At 43.7% G+C, this 23,664-nt stretch overlaps 3 protein-coding genes across 5 annotated transcripts; 2 read left to right on the top strand and 1 right to left on the bottom strand.

Moving 5' to 3' along the window:
• The first annotated feature begins 9,711 nt into the window (after nucleotides 1–9,711).
• On the top strand, nucleotides 9,712–13,774 carry PTPMT1 (protein tyrosine phosphatase mitochondrial 1). Its single transcript, XM_033119685.1, has 4 exons — nucleotides 9,712–10,250; nucleotides 10,352–10,432; nucleotides 12,013–12,204; nucleotides 13,487–13,774. Exons 1-4 carry the CDS (start codon nucleotides 9,855–9,857, stop codon nucleotides 13,619–13,621), a joined length of 804 nt encoding a protein of 267 aa, XP_032975576.1. The 5' UTR covers nucleotides 9,712–9,854; the 3' UTR covers nucleotides 13,622–13,774.
• A 398-nt stretch (nucleotides 13,775–14,172) lies between these two features.
• Nucleotides 14,173–18,807, bottom strand: KBTBD4 (kelch repeat and BTB domain containing 4). 3 transcript variants are annotated; one of them, XM_033119682.1, is made up of 4 exons: nucleotides 18,598–18,807; nucleotides 17,057–17,674; nucleotides 16,274–16,380; nucleotides 14,173–15,808 (listed from the first exon to the last, which is right to left on the bottom strand). In XM_033119682.1, exons 1-4 carry the CDS (start codon nucleotides 18,776–18,778, stop codon nucleotides 14,948–14,950), a joined length of 1,767 nt encoding a protein of 588 aa, XP_032975573.1. In that variant the 5' UTR covers nucleotides 18,779–18,807; the 3' UTR covers nucleotides 14,173–14,947. The 3 variants fall into 3 exon arrangements, with proteins under 3 accessions (XP_032975573.1, XP_032975574.1, XP_032975575.1); XM_033119683.1 differs by having other exon boundaries at nucleotides 18,619–18,807; XM_033119684.1 differs by having other exon boundaries at nucleotides 18,514–18,695.
• NDUFS3 (NADH:ubiquinone oxidoreductase core subunit S3) lies at nucleotides 18,704–23,625 on the top strand. The gene is made up of 7 exons (XM_033119686.1): nucleotides 18,704–18,837; nucleotides 18,949–19,011; nucleotides 20,357–20,454; nucleotides 20,659–20,808; nucleotides 21,710–21,835; nucleotides 21,967–22,086; nucleotides 23,381–23,625. The coding sequence occupies exons 1-7, from the start codon at nucleotides 18,777–18,779 to the stop codon at nucleotides 23,546–23,548; spliced, it is 786 nt and encodes a 261-aa protein (XP_032975577.1). The 5' UTR covers nucleotides 18,704–18,776; the 3' UTR covers nucleotides 23,549–23,625.
• Nucleotides 23,626–23,664: the final 39 nt, after the last annotated feature.

Below are 23,664 nucleotides of genomic sequence, written 5' to 3'. Positions count from 1 at the left end.
CTACCACCGGCGGGGAGGGCCTAGGAGGAGGGGTAGGGCGGTGAAGGGGAACGTACCATCGCGGTGCCGCCCGCAGCGCCGATCAGAGCGGAGCGCGGCGCAGGGGCGGGCCGAGCTCCCGGCGCTGCAGCGCCCCCTCGGGCTGGGGAGTAGAGAAGCAGCAGCGCCGTAGCCCCCCGGGGCTGCGGGGGAACTCGGGGAGCTGCTGGGGCTCATCTCTTTGTCTCTGAGCTTTCCTGGAGGGAAGGGTGGGAACACCACGGCCTGGGAATCTGAAGTTCTCGGCTCTGCGTACCGCACCCAGCAGGAACTCTGGATGGCTTGGTGGGCGAGGACCCCTGCTTGGCACTGAATATGCGCATAATAAAATACTTGGTAAATGAATGGTTGGGTTGAATGCCTTGGTGTTCGGCCACAAGACAAACTCTCCTTTCTGCCCCAGCAGATGAGTTACAGGACCCAGGCCTTTCTCCTTTGCTGAGATGTGGAATGTGAATGTATTGCAAGCTTTCTGAATTAGCGGAGTGCTTTCTAGCGGGTTGATCCGCTGTGTGAACGCACAACCTTGCAAAAATCCCTGCAGCACCACGAAGCTTATAGGGGTTCTGTTAAGAAACTGATGTCCCAGCCCTAAACTGCTTTTCCCAGAAAAAAAAAAAAAATTCTGAACAGCCCAGGTTAGGACGCTAAAGATCAGGATTTAGGTGGAATGCAAACAGTGCAACAGTTTATTCTTTTTAAAAGGCTAATAACGTCTTTTGTTTGGCAGGTTCTACACCTCGTGGGACAGTGAAATAGAGTCAGAAAAAGAAAACTTAGTTCTGGGACCTTTTGGCCCCAGCAACATGCAAATAACTAATGGGTTTGCAAATGATTTTCCTGCAACGTCATCGGGCTTTCCAAAGCAAATAATTCTCATACCCACCAATACTGATTATACTCTACCTTACCACAAAACACGCGCGCGCGCACACACACGCACGCACATAAGTGGACTCCCAAGCATAAGTCTCAAGGGTTATCACATATATTGGAAGCAACTCTTTCCCTTTTAGGAGTAAAACAAAACTAACCACAGTTTTTGTGGTATCTTGTAGAGCGGAACAATTAGCTGCTGAATTTAACACTATCATATTCCCTAATCATGCTATGTAGTTTGTCATTTTACATTTATTATGCTAAGATATTATCTTGTTAATTGTTTTATGTGTAATTTACTGAGAACATCTTATATCTATAGACCCTGTAGCTTATAGAATGTTGTCACATACATTCCCACAATTTTATATTTGTCTCCCAGCTACCACAGACTATAGAAACCTTTTAAGTGGAGAATCACTCATTTTTTGTGAATGATAGAATTATCCAGATATCCATATGGTTCACTTCCTTACCTTCTTCAGGTCTTGACTTAAAATAAACATTACCTTCTCAGTTGGGCCTTCCCTGACCATCGTATTTAAAATTACACATTAATGGACTTATTGGGATGATTACTTTGTGAGGTATATAAATGTCTAATCGCTAGTTGTTTTGTACACCTGAAACTAATTATAAGTAAATAAAATTACACACACATACATCCATGCTTCTAACCTCCCTTTCCTGCTTTGTTTTTATCTAAAGTACTTATCACTATCTAACATAGTATATTTTGTACTTCATATTTTATTTTATTTGTAGTCTTCCCCCACCAGAAGATCAACTTGATGGGGATTGAGATTTTGTCTGTTTTATCCTCAGGGCCTACAATAATGCTTGACACATAGTAGGTGCTCAATAAATATTTTTTATTTGATTTACATATATTGTGTAATGATTACCACAATAAATTTAGTTAACATCCATCATCACATACAGATACAAAAAAAAATATGAAAAATATGTTTTTTTTTTCTTGTGATGAGAGCTCTTAGGATCTATTCTTTTTTAACTTTCGAGTATACCACTACATAGCACTGTTAAGTATACTCATGTTGTACGTTTCATCCCCTGAACTTACTTATCTTACAACTGGAAGTTTGTGCCTTTTGATCACCTTCATCCATGAGCTAAATGAGAGCAGGGACCACACCTGTCTTGTTATGCTCATGTTGGACCAGTGCTTTTCACAGTGTCTGGTTCAACAGATGTTTCTTGAAGGGCACCCAGAAACTTCTTCCTATTTTATCTGTCCCTTGACCTCAGGCTCCCATTGGCAGAGAGGAACTGCCACTCCTAGCGGTGTCACTTTTGCATCTAATTACCGAGGGGCCACAGCCCATTAGCCCAAAGCTGGGGGGAAGAACAATTACATGAAGAACATAAATGAGCTCTTATAACTTCAAAGGGCTTCACAGCACAGAAAAAATACTCGAGTCCAAATACAAAAAAAAGCCAGATGTGAGATGAAGAGCTCCCTGTTTCATTTTTTGCCTTCCTAATTGATTAAGATTTGTTTTTAAAAATAGCCAGTGTTAGCAAGGGGGCAGAGAAACAAGCCGCCTTCAAGTGCTGGTGGGAGTAAAATTCAGATAATCTATCTGGAGGAATATGAAATTTTATATCCCTTTCTAGGAACTTATTTTAAAGAAATAACCATGGATAAGTGCAGAGATGTACTGATGTATATGGATCATTACTTTGTTCAAATAGCATAAAATTCGATACAAAAGGAGATTGATAAAGTATAGTATATCCATAGCTTAGAATATTATATATAATTTCAAATAATGATCCAGAAAAATATTTAATTGTGGGAAACTGTTAATATGATACATGTTTAATGAATAAAGCAGGTAACAAATTAATAGGTACAGATGATTCCATCTTTGTTGGAAAGTGTGTTTGTTGAGAGAAAGAGACAAAACCCAGAAAGAATAGTTATTAAAGTATTAACAGTGCTCTCCTCACCACCATTTGGTATTATCAGTCCTTTTTTAATTTTAGTCATTCTGGTAGGGGTGTAGTGGTATTGGATTGTGGTTTAAATTGTTTTTTCCCTAATGGCCAATAATGTTGAAAAACTTTACATATATAGTACTTACTGACCATTTGGATATTCTCTTTTGTGAATCGCTTACTCAAGTCTCTCTCTCTCTCTCTCTCTCTCTCTCTCTCTCTCTCTCTCTCTCTCTCTCTCTCTCTCTCCCTGATTTGTTGGAGTTCTTTATATATTTTGAATACAAGTTCCTTGTTGGAGATATGTATTTTATATATCTTCTCCCAGTCTGTGGCTTGCCTTTTACTCTCTTAATGAATAAAAGTTTTTAATTCTAGTAAGGCCCTATTTATTGGTCCTTATTTTATGGTTGGTAATTTCTGTGTTCTATTTAAGAAAGCTTTGTTTACTCAGGCTGTGAACATTTTCTCCTTTAATTTTCTCGTTTATTGCTTTAATCTTTTGCTATTAGATCTAGGATTCATCTCTAATTTTTGTATATGGTGTGAAACAGAGGTCAAGTTTCTTTTCTTTTTCTTTCATGTGGATATACAGTTGATCCATCACCACTTGAAAAGACCATCTTTTCCCTCCTGAGATTTGCAGTGAAGACTTATTTTTTTGCACTTTTCAAATATTGTTGGTAGCAATGAGAATTGATACAACCACTTTGGAAGACTGACTATATCCACTAAAGCCAAACAGCTAAATGACTTATGCCCTATGATGCAGCAATTCTACTCCCAACAGAAACATGTACTTATTTCCACCAAAACCATGGTCTATAGCACTCTTTTTAATAATAGCCCAAACTGGAAATGAAAGGTAAATAAATATGCAGCATACTTACAATGGACTACTTATATAGCAATCAGAAGGAACAAACTGCTATTGCATATAACACTATGGATGAATTGCACAGACATAATATTGATCAAAATAAGCCAGGAAAAAAAGAGCATATATTGTATGAGTCTATTTAATTAAAGTTTGGGAACAGTCAAAAATAATAAGAAAAGTCAGAAAAGAGGTTACTTTTGATTGACTGAAGGGAGTATAAGGGAGCTTTCTGGAGAATTAGAACATTTTATATTTAGTCTGGGTGGTCATCACATGGGAGTATAGACAAATTAAATTTATCAAGTCATACCCTTAGAATTTATGCACTTTCTATCGCCAGGAAGAATAACAATAAGTGAGCATTAGGCAAATGGACAAAGGAAACGAACATGCAATTCCTAAGAATACGAATGGCCAATAAACATAAGATGTTCAATCTCAGCTCACATATAAAGATATTCAAATTAAAACAATGTAAATTTATTTTTTTACTGTCAGTTTGGGATAGAAATAAATTTTAAAGGTTGATAAAGTTGTGAGAAATAGGCACTCTCAATGTATACAGACATAGCCATAGTGGAGGAAAATTTAACAATAGTCATTAAAATTAAAAATATTCACAGCTTTTATATAAAATTCTGGAAAATGCTAATAAATCTGTAGTGGATCAGTGGCTCCCAGGGAATGGGATATGAGAATAAAGAAGTGCGGGAAGAAGGGGCTACAAAGGGGCATGAGAAAACTTTTTGGGGTGATGGATACGTTCCATCATCTTCATTGCAGTGATGTTTTCACAAGTGCGGTATATATATATATATATATATATATATATATATATATATACACACATATATATGACATATCATATATATGTCAAAGTGTACACTTTAAATGTGTAATATATGTCAATTATACTCAACAAAACTATGAAAAGTTCTCCATGACCTTTTAAAAATATGAACATATTCTTTAATATAGCAATTGTATCTAGAAATGTTTCTTTCAGAAACGCAAGAAGTGGGAAAAGCATACACAAGGCCTTTTTTGGCAGCATTCTTTGATTCAGCCAACTGGTATTAATTGAATGCTAACTATGTCAGACACTGGGCTAGACGGTAGGGTCACAGGCATGAATAAGAGAGACAGGGCTCTGACCTCATGGAACTCACTATATTCGCCATTGGCTAAAAAAAAAAAAAAAAAAAAAAAAAAAAAAAAAAAAAGGAAGATATGCAGCTGGGTTCCCCATCCATTGATACGGAAATGGTTAAAGAAATGATGGTACACTTAAATTTTTGAATATCAGAAGCTATTGGGAAAAAATATATTTTATAAAAATATGTATGTTATTTATAATATATGTACACACACATACTGACTGACATGGAAAGATTTTCAAAATACATGGTTACATGTCAAAAAGCAAGCTACAAAATTCTCATGTTTTTTTCAAAATCAGTCTTTAATTAATCATCAATATTCCTTTTACATCAGAAAAAAAAAGAGGTTTCAAGAATAAGCCAATTGCCAAGTGCCACTCAGCTAGTAAGTGTCAGAAGCTGGACAGTCTGACACTGATGCCCATGTTTTTATTATATGAAACACTCCCTTTGCCTCACCAAAAGTGACTCTGTAAAATGTAAAGAGAAAAGTGTTCAGAGAGTTCCCCTATGAGTTTTCTGCTATTCTGGCTTCATCAACTAATAAAATTAGAATATTTTAAATGTTGGAATGGATGAATTGAATGTCTTTCAAATGGTTCTCCACAAATCTTTGGCCTCTCAGTTTGTTGATCTCCTCTTAGTTGGTGATTTTATTTTTCCTTTGTATCTCCTCAGTCATTCACTTTGACGATCACATCCTAGATCTTGAGATCAGAATCAAATGAACATCCCAACTCCTGATACCATACACTTTAAAACAGCATTCCATACTCCTATTCTCACTTGTTCAAATACCCTCACAATCCTTTTATCCATCAATGTCAAAAATATATTGATATTATCACTTTCTATCTATCAATACCACCTGTTCTTATCCAACTTAAATTTCATTGTCTGTCATGATAATTACTTTACTGCCCACAATTTTTTGTCCCCTTCTAGCATTATTTTCTGACAAACCTCAAACTTTCATGAAACCAACAGGCTAAATGCTCTCTTTTGTTTTGAGTGGTTTAAAACAAAGTAAAAATTATTTATTTTTCATGTGAGAGTCAATATAGTTCTTTGTAATGGGGTAGCTGTCTCTTGTGTGGCTTCCTTTCAAGAAGTTACACAGAATGGCAAGGAAATCCATATTGTGATGCTGCCACCTTCAGCATATGGTCTCACAGATATTGTAGTTTCAGTTCCCGACCACTGCAATAAAATGAGTATTGTGACAAAGTGATTCGTAATCTTTTTGCTGGTGGAGGGTCTTGCTTTCAGTTTGTAAAAAGCACAACACCCTGGGCTCCGGAGAAGGGACGGTGACTCAGAATGCTCCAGACATACAGGGAGAGAATGAGTTGTGTGGCTTCAGGGCAAGTACTGGAGGGACAGCTGCCTTTGTCCCTGTGCTGAGCCCTTCTCCCTCCATTTCTGTAGAATGCCCTACATTCTGGATTTGTCTCTTGCTCCCGTGATGACATTTAACTTATTCTTCTGTCGTCTATATTTCCTGTAAATGCAAGTTAGTTCTTGAGGCCTGGTTAAATTCAGGTTCAACTTTTTTTGAGGTTGGTGCTAAAAGCATCACACTGTATCACTCACATCTGAAGCCTATCATGTCATGTTGTCCTGCCTCTAGCAACGTGAAAATTAATCAGTGGTTCAGGTGGCTTCAGCCTTATTCCTCCAGGGGAAAGTTTCCAATCAGCATTTCATCTCATGCTTTTATCCATTGATGACTATTGACTGAATCAATAATTTCACTAGGGATTGCAAAATACTGAGTTTCTAATTTTATCATTCCTTCCACATTTATTAGCTGAAAGGCAAAATACTGAGTTTCTAATTGTATTATTCCTTCCACATTTATTTACAGGAAGTCTGCTGTACAGAACTTTCCCTTACAAACTAGGGATATTTGGTTATTCTGAAATACACTAACTCATACAGAAAAGGCAAGAGAGCAGCAATGCTCACTGATGTTGTTCACTGATGTATCCCAAGTGCTGGAATAACTGGAACATACAGGCTGATGACATGGGGGGATTGTAATGGTGGCACTAAATCTTCTATTTTGAGATTTGGACCTCTGGTATAATTCAATTTAATAACTGTAATTTAGCTTGGGACTTTTTGACAGTTTTCTTTCCTTTGCCTTCCTTCCCTCCCGCCAAACCTTAATGACTCTGTTTACTATACATTTACTATGCAGTTTCAATGGTTCTGTTTACTTTGGCCCAGTGCAGGCCTCATGACATGGGAGAGGTTTTGCATCTGTATGGGATCCATTCCTGGCTCCAACTTAAATCTACCTAACAGGCAAAGGTTGTGATAACCAGTTAAAACTGAGCCTTCCCCACCCAAACAGACAAAGGCGAATAGAAAATTCCACTACAGGCTGAAGCAATTTACATCCTAGTTAGAAAATAGAAAACTTCAGGTGAAACAAAGACTTGAAGCAGTAGTCTCCAGCAGATTCTGCCCAGCTGACACTCCTTTTTAATAAATCTTCCTTCCGTAGACTGCCTCGTGCTTTCACAATCTGCTAGCAGCAGCCACAACACAGGCCACTCAATATTTTGAATTGAATGGAAATCCATTGGAATACTGCATAACTCTTTGAAAAAGGTAAAGTAAATGTACATCTCTCTATATTGACATGGCCTAATATTTACAAATATTGTTGAGTGAAAAAAGCAGGCTACAGAACAGTAAATAATACGATGAGTGAATTTTTATGATTTGTTTTATATTTTAAATGTATCAAAATAGGATGGATTAATGGGTGAATATATAATAAAAGAAACAATAAAATGTTAATTGTAAAATTTAGATGGTGGTTACATGGGTTTACCCTGTTCAATTTATTCGTTTTTTTATCTTATGAAAATATTCATCAGGAAATGTTGGAAAAATGTATGTATAAAAATCTGTATTTCTGACGTGGGTTAGGGGTAAGGATAGAAATTTTCAGGTTATATACTTTATATAAAGCAAGTTGTAAATGATTCTTTGACACAGTAATTCCACTTTTAGGAACTTACCCTAATGTAGTAATTCTAAATGTATAAAAGATAGAAAAAAATTTTATACTGGAGATATTTGGAAACAAAAATTTGGAAATAGCCTGTCTAATAATAGGCGAATGATCACATTATGGTGTAGTAATTAGGTTCATTATAAATGATTACTTATAATCATTTAGTAATTAGGTTCATTATAAAAGACAATGTAATAATATGGAAAGTGGATATAACACATTTAGTGAAGAAAATCATGATACAAAATTTGATCAACATGATTTTTTAAAAAATAGTACACATAGACCACACAGTGTTTATCATACCATGTTTCCCCCCAAAATAAGATCTAGCCGGACAATCAGCTCTAATGCATCTTTTGGAACAAAAATTAATATAAGACCCAGTCTTATTTTAATATAAGACTGGGTATAATATAATTAATATAATATTAATATTGGGTCTTATATTAATTTTTGCTCCAAAAGACACATTAGAGCTGATTGTCCAGGTAGGCTTTATTTTTTGGGGAAACACAGTATGACCCAACAATTCCACTTTTAGGTAGAAATCCAAGAGAAATGAAAACATACGTCCACACAAAAACATCTATGAATGCTTACAACAGCATTACTCAAAATAGCCAAAAAGTGAAAAAAACACAAATGTCTATCAACTGATAAATGGGGAAACAAAATATGGTGTACCCATACAATGGAATATTATTTGACAACAAAAAGAAATACAGTGCTGATATATGTTACAACATGGATGAACCTTGAAAACATTATGCTAAGTGAAGGAAGCCAGACACAAATGACACATATTGTATGATTTCATTTATTTGAAATGTCCAGACTAGGCAAATCTATAGAAACAGAAAATAAATTAGTGGTTGCCTAAGGCTGGTGGGTTGGGGGTAAGTGGGGAGTACTAATGGATATGGGGTTTCTTTTGGGGATGATGAAAATGTTCTAAAGTTGATTGTGGTCATGACTGCACAATTCTGTGAATATATTAAAAACCATTGAACTGAACACCTTAAATGGGTGAATTGTATAGTATGTGAATTATATCTCAATAAAGCTATTATAAAAAAAACTTTCAACGGTACACATAGAAAATAAAATTGGAGGAAAAAATAAATGTACTGTATTTGAGGTTGTAGGATTACGTATTACTTTTATAAGGAGAAAATACACCTGTTTTAAAAGCATGTCTCTGACAACTATTTAAATGTAAATAAGCAGCATTACAACCATCCCTCAACCTCTTTGTAGGTTGTGGGTTTTATATTTAAGCTTATCATATTTTCTTATATTATTGTATTTTCATAATATATTGGAGATATTACATTTCTTTCATAATATATGTATATATTGTGGTTTGGTCAGGAGGAGGGAGTCATGACTTCAGGTGGGATGCGAAGGGGAATGTGGGAAGGGCCATATCAACCCAGGATCCCTGTTTGTCCAGGATCAGGCCCTCTCCAACAAGGTAGCCCCTTTGCTTGAAAGCTCAAAGCCCCTTCCACTCACCCCTTTAGGGTTACCCCAACCACAGAGTCTCTTCCCGGTCTGGGCTCCTTTTCTGGTGGGGTCACGCCTTCACCTAGGGTCATAGCCCCCTCCCTCTGGCCCGGGTTGGGAGCATCACAGGCCCCACTGGCCTTGGGCCAGAACCCCGCCTCCCTCCGCCCGGGTCACGGTTCCAGACGCAGGGATCAGATATCCCCCTCACCTGGAGTCACAGCCCCCTCCAGAGGGAAGGGGGTCGCCGGCCACAGGCAGGGGACACAGTTTCACACGCGGTAGAATCACAGGCCGCTGGCCCAGGACGCGCTCTCCCTCGGCCGAGGTTCTAGTTTCCCTCCCAGGAATCCCTCGTCCCTCCCCCGAGGTCGGCGGCCCCTCCTCCATTACCATGCAGGAGGTCCCAGGATCCCCAGCCATTAACGCCGAGTCCGCGGGGGCCAGGCCCGCGATCTCGGCGCCCGAGGGGCCTGCGCCGGCCGCGTTGCCTTCGCGGGAGGCCGCGGACGACTCGCAACCCCCGTCCTTGTCGCCCTGCTGGCTCTCCTCGCGGCCGCCGACCGCGAGCCCGGCGGTGGACGGGTCGCTGCTGCGCCTGGCCCAGTGGGGCGGGATGTCGGCCGGCGCGTTGCTGGAGGCCGGCCTGGCCCGGGTTCTCTTCTACCCGACGCTGCTGTACACAGTGTTCCGTGGGAAGGTGCCGGGCCGGGCGCACCGCGACTGGTACCACCGCATCGACCGCACCGTGCTGCTGGGCGCGCTGCCGCTGCGGAACATGACGCGCCGGGTGAGCCGGGCCGGTAGGCCGGACCGCGCCGGTCCTGGGAGCTGGGCGAGTGCCGCCCAGGCCTCGGAGGCCGATTCTGAGCCCCCTCTTTACCTCGGCAGCTGGTACAGGACGAGAACGTGCGGGGGGTGATCACCATGAACGAAGAGTACGAGACCAGGTTCCTGTGCAACTCTTCAAAGGTGAGGGGCCCTGGCCCGTAGTGGGGAGCTGGGGCGGGGGCGCCGCCAGCCTCGCTCACCACCTGGGGCCTGAGAGAGCGGGAGGAGGTTGTGGGAGGGGCGCTGCAGAGGACCGAGCCCCAGAGACTGGTGTCCCAGGCTTGTTTGCCTCCTCAGGAGGAGGGTCTGGTACTCTAAGCTTAAATGGCTGCGGCTGGAGATAGAAACGAATTGTGAAATAAAACTCTGTTGTGAAATGCATTTAAAAGTAGAGTTGACAAAGTCTGATTACTTCTTTGTGTGCAAATGTATTCTTAATATCGGTAACTCAAATCAGTAACCAAAACTGAAAGGCAATTTTTCTGACTTGCTCATTTCATTCGTTCCACACACACTGATCACTAAGTACGGACCTGTTAGCACGGAATAAGGCAGCATTCAATATGAAGGCCCTATAAACTCTGAAAAGAAAAGCTACTCCCTCATCCCTACCCTTCAGAGAGTAAATTTATCATAAAACCACCCGTTGAAAAACTGCATAGGGTTCATTTGGCTCTGATTTGAGGGAATTTTTATTCATATGTTAGAGATATAGTGGAATTCCAAAGTACTGTCATAACGAAGTTCACGCCTAAAACGTGACTTTCATTAAATGTGAATGCCTGCGTGTGAAACTCTCCACAATGGTTATTAGACATTGCCCTATCTTTACATAAAAATGTTGCCCTATCTTTATAGTGTTTGACATCTATTAGCACTATACAATTGTATTTCTGGTTTAATCTACTGATACAGCTGGATGAATATGCTGTTATTGCAACCTATAGATTTTTTGAAATCTTAAAAAACATTTGTGACTCACATTTAACATACATTGATTAGCGATGGCATACATAGGGTTTCCCCGCGCATTCTCAGGAATTTGTTTTTGCTTTCCAGTTCCCGAATCCCATGAAAAGTTGGTCGGGAAACTCGGCTCCTTGAACCCAGGTGGTTGGTAGTTTCGGCCGTCACTTTGTGGAAATGATTCATCATGGAGAACAGAAAACAGTTTATATCTCAGGATTAGGGAACAGGAAAGCGCAAAAAATTCCTGAGAACGGGCGGGAATTCCTCCCTGGAAACCCTAGGCACCAGTTATACAAAAAACAGTTGTACAACTTTTGCAGGTGAATTTTATACAGCTATTATTTTGCAGCTGAAAATTCAAATACCCAAAGGGCCCTTTAAGGACACTTTAAATCTTGGACATAATTCTAACTAAGCAGCACAGCTATTGTTTAATGAAAGACCAATCATATAGGTCAGCCATTTTAAAAAGATTTCTCAGGGTGGCCGGTTAGGTCAGTTGGTTGGAGTGTGGTGCTGGTGACACCAGGGTTGCCAGTTTGATCCTCTCATGGGCCACTGTGAGCTGTGCCCTCCTTGGGAAAAAAAAGATTTCTGTAAGAAGTTTGTTTAGAAAACAGTAAACAATATATTTACATTGTGGAAAGCACTGAAGCTTCTTTGTTGCTTTGCAGCCTCTTGGGAGCCCATCTTCATACCACTAACTCAGGCTTTTTTCATTCTCTTCTTCATGGCGATGGCCCTGGTTCCAGGAATGGAGGAGGGTAGGAGTTGAGCAGCTGCGACTCAGCACAGTAGACATGACTGGAATCCCAACTTTGGCTAACCTCCGGAAAGGAGTCCAGTTTGCTATGAAGTACCAGTCGCTGGGCCAGAGTGTCTACGTGCATTGTAAGGCTGGGCGCTCCAGAAGTGCCACTATGGTGGCAGCATATCTGATTCAGGTAGGAAAGGTCTTTCTGGACAGGTCCCATTTACAGCAGATTTCCAAAACTTCAGTAGCATGGTCTCTGGCGGGCGTTGCTGGAAGGAGCCATGTTTCCAGTCTCAGGCAGCTGGGAGGTGGAAAGCATCTGAGCATTGGAGATAGGCTGATCTGTGCCTTTGCCACCTGCCAGCTATGCAAAGGTGGCTTCCCCTCTCTGATGCTGTTTCCTCAAACTAAATGTGTTATGAAGCTTGAATGAACAAGTATGTCAAGCACTGACCTACAACAAACACTCAAAAAATGGAGTTGCAAAGGATGTTAACACCAGCAAGAGGCCAGAAATACGTTATAAATAGCATGTCAGGAAATCTACTACTGTAAATAGTGCTGGTCACTTACAGCTCTATAGTACTCAGATTTCAAGTATTTCAGAGTAGCGTTCTGGACATTAGTTTCTAGAAACAGGACCCAATGGAATTTTGCCTGTCAATTTGTTATTATGGTCAGCAAGTGGGATACTTTTAAAAATATTTGGAAGCAATACTCTAGTCCATCATTCTTTGTTACATGGCCCCTTGCTGTATTCGTTTTTGTTACCTATTGGCCCCTGCAGAGCATTTACTAACTCATGTGGATAGTTTAAAAAGTGTAAAAATAACCAGCCTGTCCTTGTTTATGTTACTGTGACTGGTGAGTATATGATTTAACAATACTGAAGCTTTGGTCATTTAGGAATGTTTGCCGGAAACAGGGTCTCAGGAGGATATTTTGGGCTGAGTGAGAATTGAACCAGCGGCTGAAAATCTATATTGTCCTGGTTCTGTTGAGTTCTAAACCATTAAGTATCCTTAGGACACAAAGATAACCCTCTTAGTCAAATTTAAAAAGTGCTGTTTTTCTAGCCGTGGTGACAAGATGCATAGAAACATCTACTCTTTCCAGGAAACTTGAAACCAACTGTCCACCCAGTTCAGTGAGAACATCTAGTAGGCCGAGGCAGGCTTGAATTTAGGACCTAAGCTTCACATGTTCAACCTTCTTTTTCCAGGATTTGGCAGAACAAGAATTAGGTTGAAAGACTGACTTGTCCCCCCCCAGACTGTGGCATAGTAATTTGGGACTGGCTAACTGAGGGCGTTAAAGTGCACTCCTATTTATAATATATCGAGCATGGTTTTTAACTCCCCTCAAAATGGAATTTTTTTTAAAAAATTACATTCGGGGAGCCCTTTAGCACCTGTCAAGGATACCTTACACCTGCTTCTTTCTTTCTCTAATTCCCCAACCCTGTATTTCAGGTATACAACTGGAGTCCAGAGGAGGCTGTAAGTGCCCTCACCAAGATCCGGTCACACATCCACATCAGACCTGGCCAGCTGGAAATCCTCAAAGAGTTCCACAAGGAGATGACTGCAGGGGCAGCACAGGAGTGAGACGTCACACATCCCAGACGTGAAGTATGTGGACTAGAAAGAACTCGACAACCCTGCTGGCTATAGAATAACAAAGTTTAACAGGACAAAAGGGGCCTAAGCCCAGACTTGCCATAAGAGAAATGTGCTAAGGAATGGATAATTTCGCTCTCTTTTGTCATTTCATTTTCCTGAAATAACACTGTGGTATCGCTGAAAGATTTAGCATGGCTTCTATTCACAGGATAGGGGAATGGGGGATAGAGATGAGGTTGTCTTATTTTTTTAAATAGGGACAAAGAAATATATTGCGCATCTAATGTTGCACCTACTGATATTTAGCACCATAACTCAAAGGCATTTAACACTAGGAAAAGAGGACAAATACTCAGCTCTGGCTCTTTGCCACTGTCAGCTCCTCAATTCACTGGCCTCTCACTTTTGGAGCAGTGCTCCTGGGTGTAGAAAAGGAAGTATGGGATTCAATCAGGGTTGCAGCTTGAAGTATGTTGGTCATGTGATTCATCTCCCTTAGGAAGTCAGCCCTTCAGAATTCAAAACAGACACACATATGGCTTCAAAAACTTTTATTTGTATGAACAGTTCCTAGCTTTTGACTTGGCTTAGAACTTCTGAAGGAGTAGAGACCTTATATATTTGAGTTTGAAAAATCTTTCTGCGATTAATCAAATAATCCCTTCTACTTTTATTCTGGCTTATCCTTTAGAATAAGCCAAAAATCAAACCCGAGTATACATTTCCTGACAGACAGATGAGAAAACAGTAGACTGAACGTCCGAATTCTGGAGTTGACTCTTACTGGTGAAGGACACCTTTGGCTTAGCCCATTCTCCCAACCAAAGCCTGAAGGAAAACTCTTGAACACCTAAATTTTTGTAGAAAAATTACCAAGTAGCCACTTTGCAAGCTACAGAAAAAAAGGGAGACTGGGCTTCTTTCCTTCTGTCTAGGGGTCAGGGGTGCTTCTATTTAACATTGATCAGGTAAAGAGGGGAGGCTGTGCCTAATATCTGAGAAGGGGCTTGCTCTAAAGCCCCTAAGCAGTCTGCAGTGAGGCACAGGATTACCAGGAGACGGCAGAGAACAGGCTGGCCTTTTCTCGGTTCAAGCAGCCAGCTGAGCAGCAGCAGCAGCAATCTCTAAAGCCCCAAATGGGCCACCCCTATGGGTTCAGGGAAGGGCTGAGTGCTGCCTTTTGAACATGTGCCGAAAAATAACATAGTACTCTGAACTGGGACTTTGGGGACTTCAAGTTTGGAGGGGTAGGTGCTGGAAAAGGGGAGAACAAAAGTCAGCTGCTTTCCACCCCCCACCCCCCCACAGCCTTTAGGCCAACACAAACTGCAAGTTGGTGAGAAGCACCTTAATGCCTCTGGTGACAGTTACAGCTGAAGTGGCAGGGTCAAGCTTGTAGGTGTTGGCATCCCCCTTTTTATATCGGTCCCGAAAAACATAAATGCTCCCGTTACAGCTGGCGATCTTCCAGAGGGATGGGGCAGAGCTCCAGGCCTCAGGAAGGCAAAGCCGGGTGAAGCTGTCTAGCAGGGGATTATAGCACACCAGGGAGTCCCCTTCAGCCACGATGAACACCAGATCCTTGTGCACAGCTGCGTGCATGTGGCCTGCGAAGGGCAGTACATAGGGCTTCACGTAGCACTTGTCTGTGTCTGTATCAAAGCACTGGATGAGCCGGGAAGGTTTGGTAAAGAAGTCCAGATCACTTTCCTCCCCCCCTAATAAGTAGATGATCCCGTTGAGGTTGGCTCCAGCAGCCCCTGACACCGCCACCTCGAGCTGCGTTGTCTCGGTCCAGACATTATCACCTACCCGGTAATAGATAACTGCATTGGAGAGGGAATCCTGCAGTGTCTTGCCACCCAGTGAATATATGGCATCTTTCCCGGGCACAGACACCAGGGTGTGCTGGAGCCGGTCCCGGGGCAAGGGCGCGCACCACTCCCAGTCCACGGTGGCATTGTTGCACTTCCACATGCGCCGTGGGATGGACCCTCCCACCACGTACAAGTCTCCACCATGCTTGCAGGCTGCAGTGATCTGGTGACATAAGCTGTTTTGGCCACTTACACTGATAGAGTCATCTTCTGCACAATGCAAGGACACAGCCAACGAGTGGGTACGAGATGACTCTTTCCCGATCAGATAAATGTGCACATTCTCCCCAATTTCCTATTGGCAAAATTAAAAATGATATCTATCGGTTCTAGGCTAAAGCTCAGCCTAGACACATGTCCTTAAGGTCCTGGACCACACACCTGTATCTTGCTCTAACATACTCCCCTCTAGTTTCTGTGTGTCATCCTGTCTCTCCTCCAATCACTTTCTTTCAGGCATTTTAAGCTGGGGCAGAGAATCTGTTGCACTCATCCTTTCAGCTTTTTAAAAACTATCATGAGTTGGTGCTTCAGACAAAGGATGCTCGGGATTGTTAATGCAATGATGAAAGCAGTTATCTCAAGGAGCTTTGGAGCTCAGAGGCTGGTGGCTTTCGGGCTCACACATGTATCCTCCTCCTCAGCTGTTATCAACTTCAAGCCAGAGACCTTATTCACCAGCCATCAAAGAGGCCAGGCCAATTGATGGCTATGATGCATGGCTATTATTGTCTCCCAACCCTAAAGAAATCTGCCTTACCTTCAAGCTAGTCCTGAGTGACTCTGCAAAAGCCTCTCTTTCCTCTTTATTAAAATTGATCCAGGCCTCTATTGCCTCTGTTGGGTTCTGGGAACATGGAACTCCATCTGTGAGAGCCAGAGGAAAGTCATGGTCAATGGCAATCTGACAATCTGAAAAGGGGAATTTAGAGCCAGAGGCTTTAAAGATGTGAACCACTTTGTTAGACTACCACCTTGTACGTATGTGTATGTGTATGAGGAATTAACCTAAAGTTGCCTTGTTTCTTTTAATCAAAATGCATGGCTTGATACACTCCCATTTGTCATAGAAGCAATCTATTAAGCTGCAGAGCTTCATACCTAAATTATGATTATACCCCACTTGCAGGGCCAGGATTGTTACCTAAAGTTGGTCCATCACTTAATTTTTTTTTTAGATATTTTGGCTCATCCATCAATAATTTACTTAGGTAACTAGTGCCACAGTTACGTGCAAAATGCAGGAAGGATGAGAACTTATGCAAAAGAGAGATTAGAGTAAAAATACAAATATTTCCTCACTACCTTTTGTAGATAAGTACTGCTTTTATTTTCCTGGCTTCTTCCTCAGTAAGGGACTCTGTCTCTGAAATCAGCTACACTAAATCTCAATTTAATTTCTCTCAGAAGGTATCTAAATTCCTACCAATAATACTGTAAACTAACACCAGGAAGCCTGAAGGTTCCTTTCTCCTGAACTAGAACATCTGCTGAACATCATACCCACGTAGCTGGGTATGATATGGCCACTCCCTCAACTTACCTGAGATGATATCAGTGAGTAGATGGTGGGGCAAGTGGAGAAATTCCTCTGTGCTCTGCAGCTGGGCCAGGTGGGCCTTGGCACAGTGCTTGGCAGCAGTGTAGAGCTCAGGATCACTGTGCCGATCTGCCAGCCACATCACCTGAAGGCAGTTGCCCACCTGCACTGTGCGGGCCAAAAACCTTGAACATTCCTCAAAGAGAGATGTCAGCTGATACATATCTGACACCTCATAAATTTCCTGCAGTTCATCAGCTCGAAGTTTCACAGTCCCATGGTAGATATAATCAACCAGGAGCTGGAAAACAGACTCACTGACATCCTGCAGCACAATCACCCGGTTGTGGGCCTCCTTCAGGTTGGAAGCGAACATGGACCTGAAGAAGCAGCTCTGAGCTGAGAGGACCAGCCGGTGGAGCTGAAACTCCCGGCCTTCCACTGAAATGGTCACATCAGCAAAGAGCTCGTCCTCCAGACACAGTTTCATGATGCCCTGAGCCACACGGCCTGAGTGTGAACGATCTTTGAAAGTGTAGTTCACAAAGTAGTTCTCATCCATGGATGCTCCAGGTTCCTCTGGTGATTCCATGGTAGCCAACTTCTCTCTCTGCCAGCTGTCTGCAAAGCAACACCACATTCAGTAACTTGGGGAATCCATAACCACAACCTATTAATCAAACCGTCCAATTCAGGGCAGAAGGAACAGTGAGAGCAAAATGGGCCCAGATGGACCTTAGTCCTGGCCCTGCTGATAACATCTCTGATGCTCTCCTTCAACCACAGTTGGGTTCATCCTTCTGCAGTGGTACCCCATCCATAATAAAATCAATAAAATTTCCTACTCCGGGTGTTAACAAGAAAACACTGAATACTCCTTTCCATGATGTAAGAAAAGACTTGGTATTTAGATTAACACATTAAAGTGAGGAGCTGGAGGAAGCCTGTGATCTTAAAACCCTGGCAATAAACCTTACAAATCAAATAACTATTGGGTATAAAAGTAGTGAGGCTCTGGAGAGCAGAACCAGACAAAAAAGACCCCCAAGACCTTGTTTCCGGACAGCCCCCCGTCCCTCTATCCTACCCCCCTGCCCCGCCCCTCCGCGCGCGCGTGGAGTCCAGATTCCAATATGAGGCTTGGCTGGGATATGTCAGCCCCACATTTGCTCTTTTCTGGGCTCTCCCTCCCTTCCCCGCTTGACCTAATAACTCCCCAAGGCTCCATCCCAGAACTCGAGACAGAACCCAGCAGTCCCTAGACCGGGGCACAGGGAAGCCCATTGCCACGTGCAGTGTCGCCTCTCCACCTGGAGTCACCTGGGAAACGGTCGCCAGGGAAACCGTTCCCCTTCCCCCCGTCCACCATGCCCGCCAGCCCTCGTCAAAAGCTTAGTTTAGGGAGCCGGGAGGGGTATGGAATATGGAACCAGAACTCCCGCCCCTTCCCCTCTTCTCACCCGTCTGGTTCTCTAGGGTCCTCGCTTTCTCTCCAGCCTCTGACTCACCAAGCTAGGGCCACGTTCACCTCACTGTTTCCCTACCTGCTTGCCTCCTTTTCTCACCTGCGCTCCCTCCTTTCATTCCGAAACCCGGAATCCGGAACCTTCCGCCGCGTTCGTCCGGAAGAAGGTATAATGCACACTTCCGCTTCCCGTCCGTGCCCTTGGGGCTCCGTATCCTGTGGGTCGTACCTCCGCTACTTGATCTACGTCTGAGAAACATGGCGGCAGCGGCGAGGGGCTGGTGGCGGGGGCTTGTGTGGGCCGTGGCGCTGCCCAGGGGTGAGCAGGGGACAGCCGGATGAGGCCCGGGACAAGAGCAGCGGCGCGGCCATCGCAGGGAGCCCCTCAGGACTCACCTTGTGCTCCTGTGCCTTTTATCTCCCCGTGCAGTGGCCAGGCGACCCTCGGTGCTGCTGCCGGTGAGGAGGGAAAGCGCTGCGGCCGACACGCGCCGTGAGTATGTGCGGGCCTGGCCCTTCTCGGGACTACAGGCGGGGGCCCCTTCACTTCTTTTGTCAGATGTTTATCCTTGTTCCGGGATGCCCTTCCTTGTGACCTGGCAAATCTCTGCTTGTCCTTGGAGATCTGACTGCAATGGTCCCCACTCTGCAAGCAGAATCGGGCCCTCCCTGTGCCCTTAGGCCTCTCTTCTGGCACTGATTGCCCCTTTGTCCATTTCCATGATTCCCTTTTACTCTGTTTAAACTGTCAGCTGTTTGAGAACTGGAAATATAACCTTCGGGACTCAGAGCCCAAGGTAAAGCCTGATATAATGGTAGCTACATTAATTGAGTGCTTATTGTGTGCCAGGCACCTTGCGAAGTGTTTAGTGAATGATCTTATTTAATCCTCACAACAATCTTATGAGGTGGATAGTATTATGCTCTTCATGCAATCGATCAGGAAAGAGCCCACAGAAGTAATTTGCCCAGCGTCACAGCACCAGTGAATGATAGGCCAAGCCTGCTTGCTTCCATTATCCTACAGCAGCGGGTGTCCAAACTTTTTTCAACGTTTTTCACCACGGGCCATATGCGGTAAAATACACAAACAGCCGGGCCTCTGCACTTGAGGTGAAGTACGTATTGCCTCACCTGGTTTATTTAAGTAAACTAAATATATTTCTGGAGTTTGCTGCAGGCCAATTAACAATGGATCATGGGCCGCAGTTGGCCCGCGGGCCGCCGTTTGGACACCCCTGTCCTACAGTCTATGATGTGTGGGTGCTCAGTGATTTATGGTTGCATGAATGCGTGTATAGAGAGATTTTACAGTCAACATAAGCTGACTGGGAGTTAGGAGACTTGGCATTTCCCCGGCAGTCCTCAACTTCCTCATCTGTGCGGGGGTGGGGGTAGGGAGTTTCAACTAGATAATCTGTGAGGGCTCTTAAGCCTTGAAGTTATTCACTTGAGAAGCTGCTATGAGCCAGGTGCTAAGGAGATACGCAGAAGCAAAAGTTCTGGTTCCCACTCTTAACTCCTGGTAAGAGAGCTGAGACACATGCTCCTTTAGCAGAAATGCAGGTATTGTGAAGGAAGAACTATGGAATAGTTCTGAGAAGAGGCAGACACCCCAGCTGCAGTAATGTCAGTCTTTGTACACTGTGTATGTGGCCTTTCCCTTAAGTTTTCATCATTTCCTATTCCCTGGAAGAGGAACCCTCCACGCTCACCTTTCTCAAGGTTCTACAGAGAGCCCTGCTGGGAGACAGTATCCCTTACAAGCCCAGGAGACTGGCTGCAGGGCTGGCTGCCGCCTTCGCCATTCCTTTGTTAAATACACCTTCTCCTTCCAGCCACTGTCAGACCACGGAATGATGTCGCCCACAAGCAGCTCTCAGCTTTTGGAGAGTATGTGGCTGAAATCCTGCCCAAGTATATCCAACAAGTTCAGGTAACATACACTACTGTTGTTTGGTCTGGGACAAGAAAACCATATTCTCGGGCCATGTGGAAGTGGGCTTCCCGGTATCAAAGTAACCACGGATTCCTCCATCCCAACTGGGCTTCTTTCTCTGCCTTAAACCAGGAGAATCAGCTGAAGTTAGCTGTTCCCTCAGTAGCTCTTTGTTGTGTCCGCCCTCTTGCATGTCTGCAGGTGTCCTGCTTCAATGAGTTAGAGCTCTGTATCCATCCTGATGGGGTCATCCCAGTGCTGACTTTCCTCAGGGATCACACCAATGCACAATTCAAATCCTTGGCTGACTTGACAGCAGTGGACATCCCCACCCGGCAGAACCGTTTTGAGGTCAGTAAGGAAATTTGAAAAATGGTTTGGGAAGGAAAGAAAGAGGGCAGAATAGTTTTAGGGTGAGCTACCAATGGGAATCATAGCCTTCTTAGTTTCAGTTTGGGTCAAACAGTTCAACATAGCACTTAAACTGGGGCCTCAGAATCAGGCAGACCTCAAGTTTGAATCCTAGCTCTGCCACTCATAGGCTGTGTGTGACTTCCAACATTTTGTGTAATCTTTCTGAGTTATAGTTTTCTTATGTGCAGAGTACATATAAAATTGTCCCCATTTCATAGGGTCGTTGTGAGGATTAAATGAGACAGCACTGGTAGATTGTTAGCACACAGTCAGTTCTCAATACATTCAACTGTTGATATTTACTGATCATATCCTGTTTGCCAGATCCTGGGGTTGAGAGAGAAATAACACCTCCAGAAGCACAGGCCCTCCAGAAGTCCTCCACACTCTAGTGAGGGGAAGGACACATAAACAGCTGACTGTAATAACATCTAACACGAGGAATGTTAAGAGAGACGGTATAAGAATGCAGGAGGGCCACTTAGCCCTGTCTGGGAGGCTTCTTTGAAGAGAGAATGTTTGTGCTGAATCTTGATGACAGGAGAGCAGGAATTAGTCCAGTGAAGATTGGGGTTCGGGGAGATGCGGTTGGGAGACATCCCAGACAAAGGGAATAGTGTGAACAAAAATGAACATGCTGACGTGTGCTACAGTGTGACCTCGGCCTTTGGAAGCATAGGAGGGTCTTGAGGTTTTGAGCTTCAGGACAGAAGGCAGGTTCACAGGGTGGAACCCAACCCACCCTGTATCCTCATCAGTGATGTTCCTACTTGGACTTCACCTCAGACCCTTCAGCCTGTGGCCATCTTGGTTCTCTAACTCCCTCTGTTCTCCCTAGATTGTTTATAACCTGCTCTCTCTCCGCTTCAACTCCCGGATCCGTGTGAAGACCTATACTGATGAGCTGACACCCATTGAGTCCACTGTCTCTGTGTACAAGGCGGCCAACTGGTATGAGAGGGAGGTGAGTTACTGGGCATGTTGGATCCTGCCTCTGGGCCAGCGTTGCAGAATTGGTTGAAACTACTGGATGCAGCATAGCCCTTCACCCGTTGGCCATGATGCACTGGTTGCCTGAGGGCCTTTTTTTTCTAGATATGGGACATGTTTGGAGTCTTCTTTGCTAACCACCCGGACCTAAGAAGGATCCTGACAGACTATGGCTTTGAGGGACATCCTTTCCGGAAAGACTTCCCTCTGTCTGGCTATGTTGAGGTAGGAGCCTTGGAAGTGGGGCAGCAGCCTCAGAGAGGGTCTGGCAGGGAACCAGGGGGATCCTCAAGATGGCAGGAAATATAGTTTGTGGATTGTGGTAGTTTAAGAGCATCGGCTCCAGATTCAATTCCTGGCTCCACTTTTATAATCTGGGGCAAATTACTTAATTTCTCTATGACACAGTTTTATCATCTGCAAAGTGGGAACAATAATATTACTAAACTAATAAGATTTGCGGTGAGCTAAATGATTTATGTGTAAAGCCTGCTGTATTACCAATGCTCAAGTGATGTTAGCCATTATTGTAGTGGTCATTTTAATGACCAGGGCAGCCTTGAGGACACTTAGTTTGTCCCCACTGAAAGTGGAGTATCACTTTACTCCGCCCTGGATCTCTGAGAAGGGAACTGATAAGGAAGACACTAAATGTTCAGCCCTTGAGAATGACCAGGGGCAGGAGCAGTAACATGACTATAAGGGCCTTATAAAGAATTTCAGTGCTTTACTTTACCAATCGTGTGCTGCAGGTTGTTTATGAGCAGGAGGATCTAGTGTATACATACACACAGGTGATTTTGTAGCAAAGCAATTTTTTTAGAAATATTGAGAGAGTGGCAATCCAGCCCTTCTCTTTAGTACCCAAATGCTCCTGTTTTCTTAGTATTTTGCCTGGTTCCATTTCCTTCTCAAGCTACTTCTGGTCAGGGCTACTTGCCTCTCTTCTTCCTTTCAGTCATCACTACTGTCCCCCTAATCTGGTTTGCCCCTTCATCCCAGCACCTGTTTGTTCCTACCTTATCCAGCTGGTCCTCCAGTAACAAGAAAAGCCATGCCAAATTTGTTGTCATCCAAATTTCCCGCCTTGCATCTTGACAGTGGTAATGCCAAGGCCATCGGGCCCGAACTTGAGTGCTTGCCAGTTTAGGGTTACTCTTTTTCAGCCACTGACTTGCTCCCTAGTCCTGGCCAAATGCTTACATTACCTTATGTGTGTGTGGATGAGTGAGCAAGGTCAGTTATGCTGGAAAAGGAGCTCAGAGCTCATGCTGTGGGGACAGTGGGCAGGGGAGCCTGACCGGGTGATGGCAGGGCATGAGACAGAGGCCATTTGGGACTGTGGTTGGGATGTGACTTGATAGGTAACACAGACGTGGATGGAGACTTGATGACGGGCCGGGACAAGAGTCAAGAACAGAGCAGCAAATGGGCTGGGGAAGTCACCCCGGGCCTTAGGGAAGTAGGCTGCTTACTGTAACAAGGCCTTCCTCAGTGCCCAAACCTTTCTCTTCTGCAGTTACGCTATGATGATGAGGTGAAGCGGGTGGTGGCCGAGCCTGTGGAGTTGGCCCAAGAGTTCCGCAAGTTTGACCTCAATAGCCCATGGGAGGCTTTCCCTGCCTATCGCCAGCCCCCCGAGAGTCTCAAGCTTGAAGCCGGAGACAAGAAACCTGAAACCAAGTAGCTCCAGGGAAGGCATGTGGATCCTAGAAAGCGCCTTATCTATAATTGAGTGTCCTGTAAATAAAATCCTAGACTCACTGCTTACTGTATGCTTATCATCATGAACCTTTGACTCAG

The sequence above is a fragment of the Rhinolophus ferrumequinum genome, chromosome 11 (genome assembly GCF_004115265.2).
Source record: "Rhinolophus ferrumequinum isolate MPI-CBG mRhiFer1 chromosome 11, mRhiFer1_v1.p, whole genome shotgun sequence".
Taxonomy (NCBI): Eukaryota; Metazoa; Chordata; class Mammalia; order Chiroptera; family Rhinolophidae; genus Rhinolophus; species Rhinolophus ferrumequinum.
This window is presented reverse-complemented; position numbering and strand designations above follow the sequence as displayed.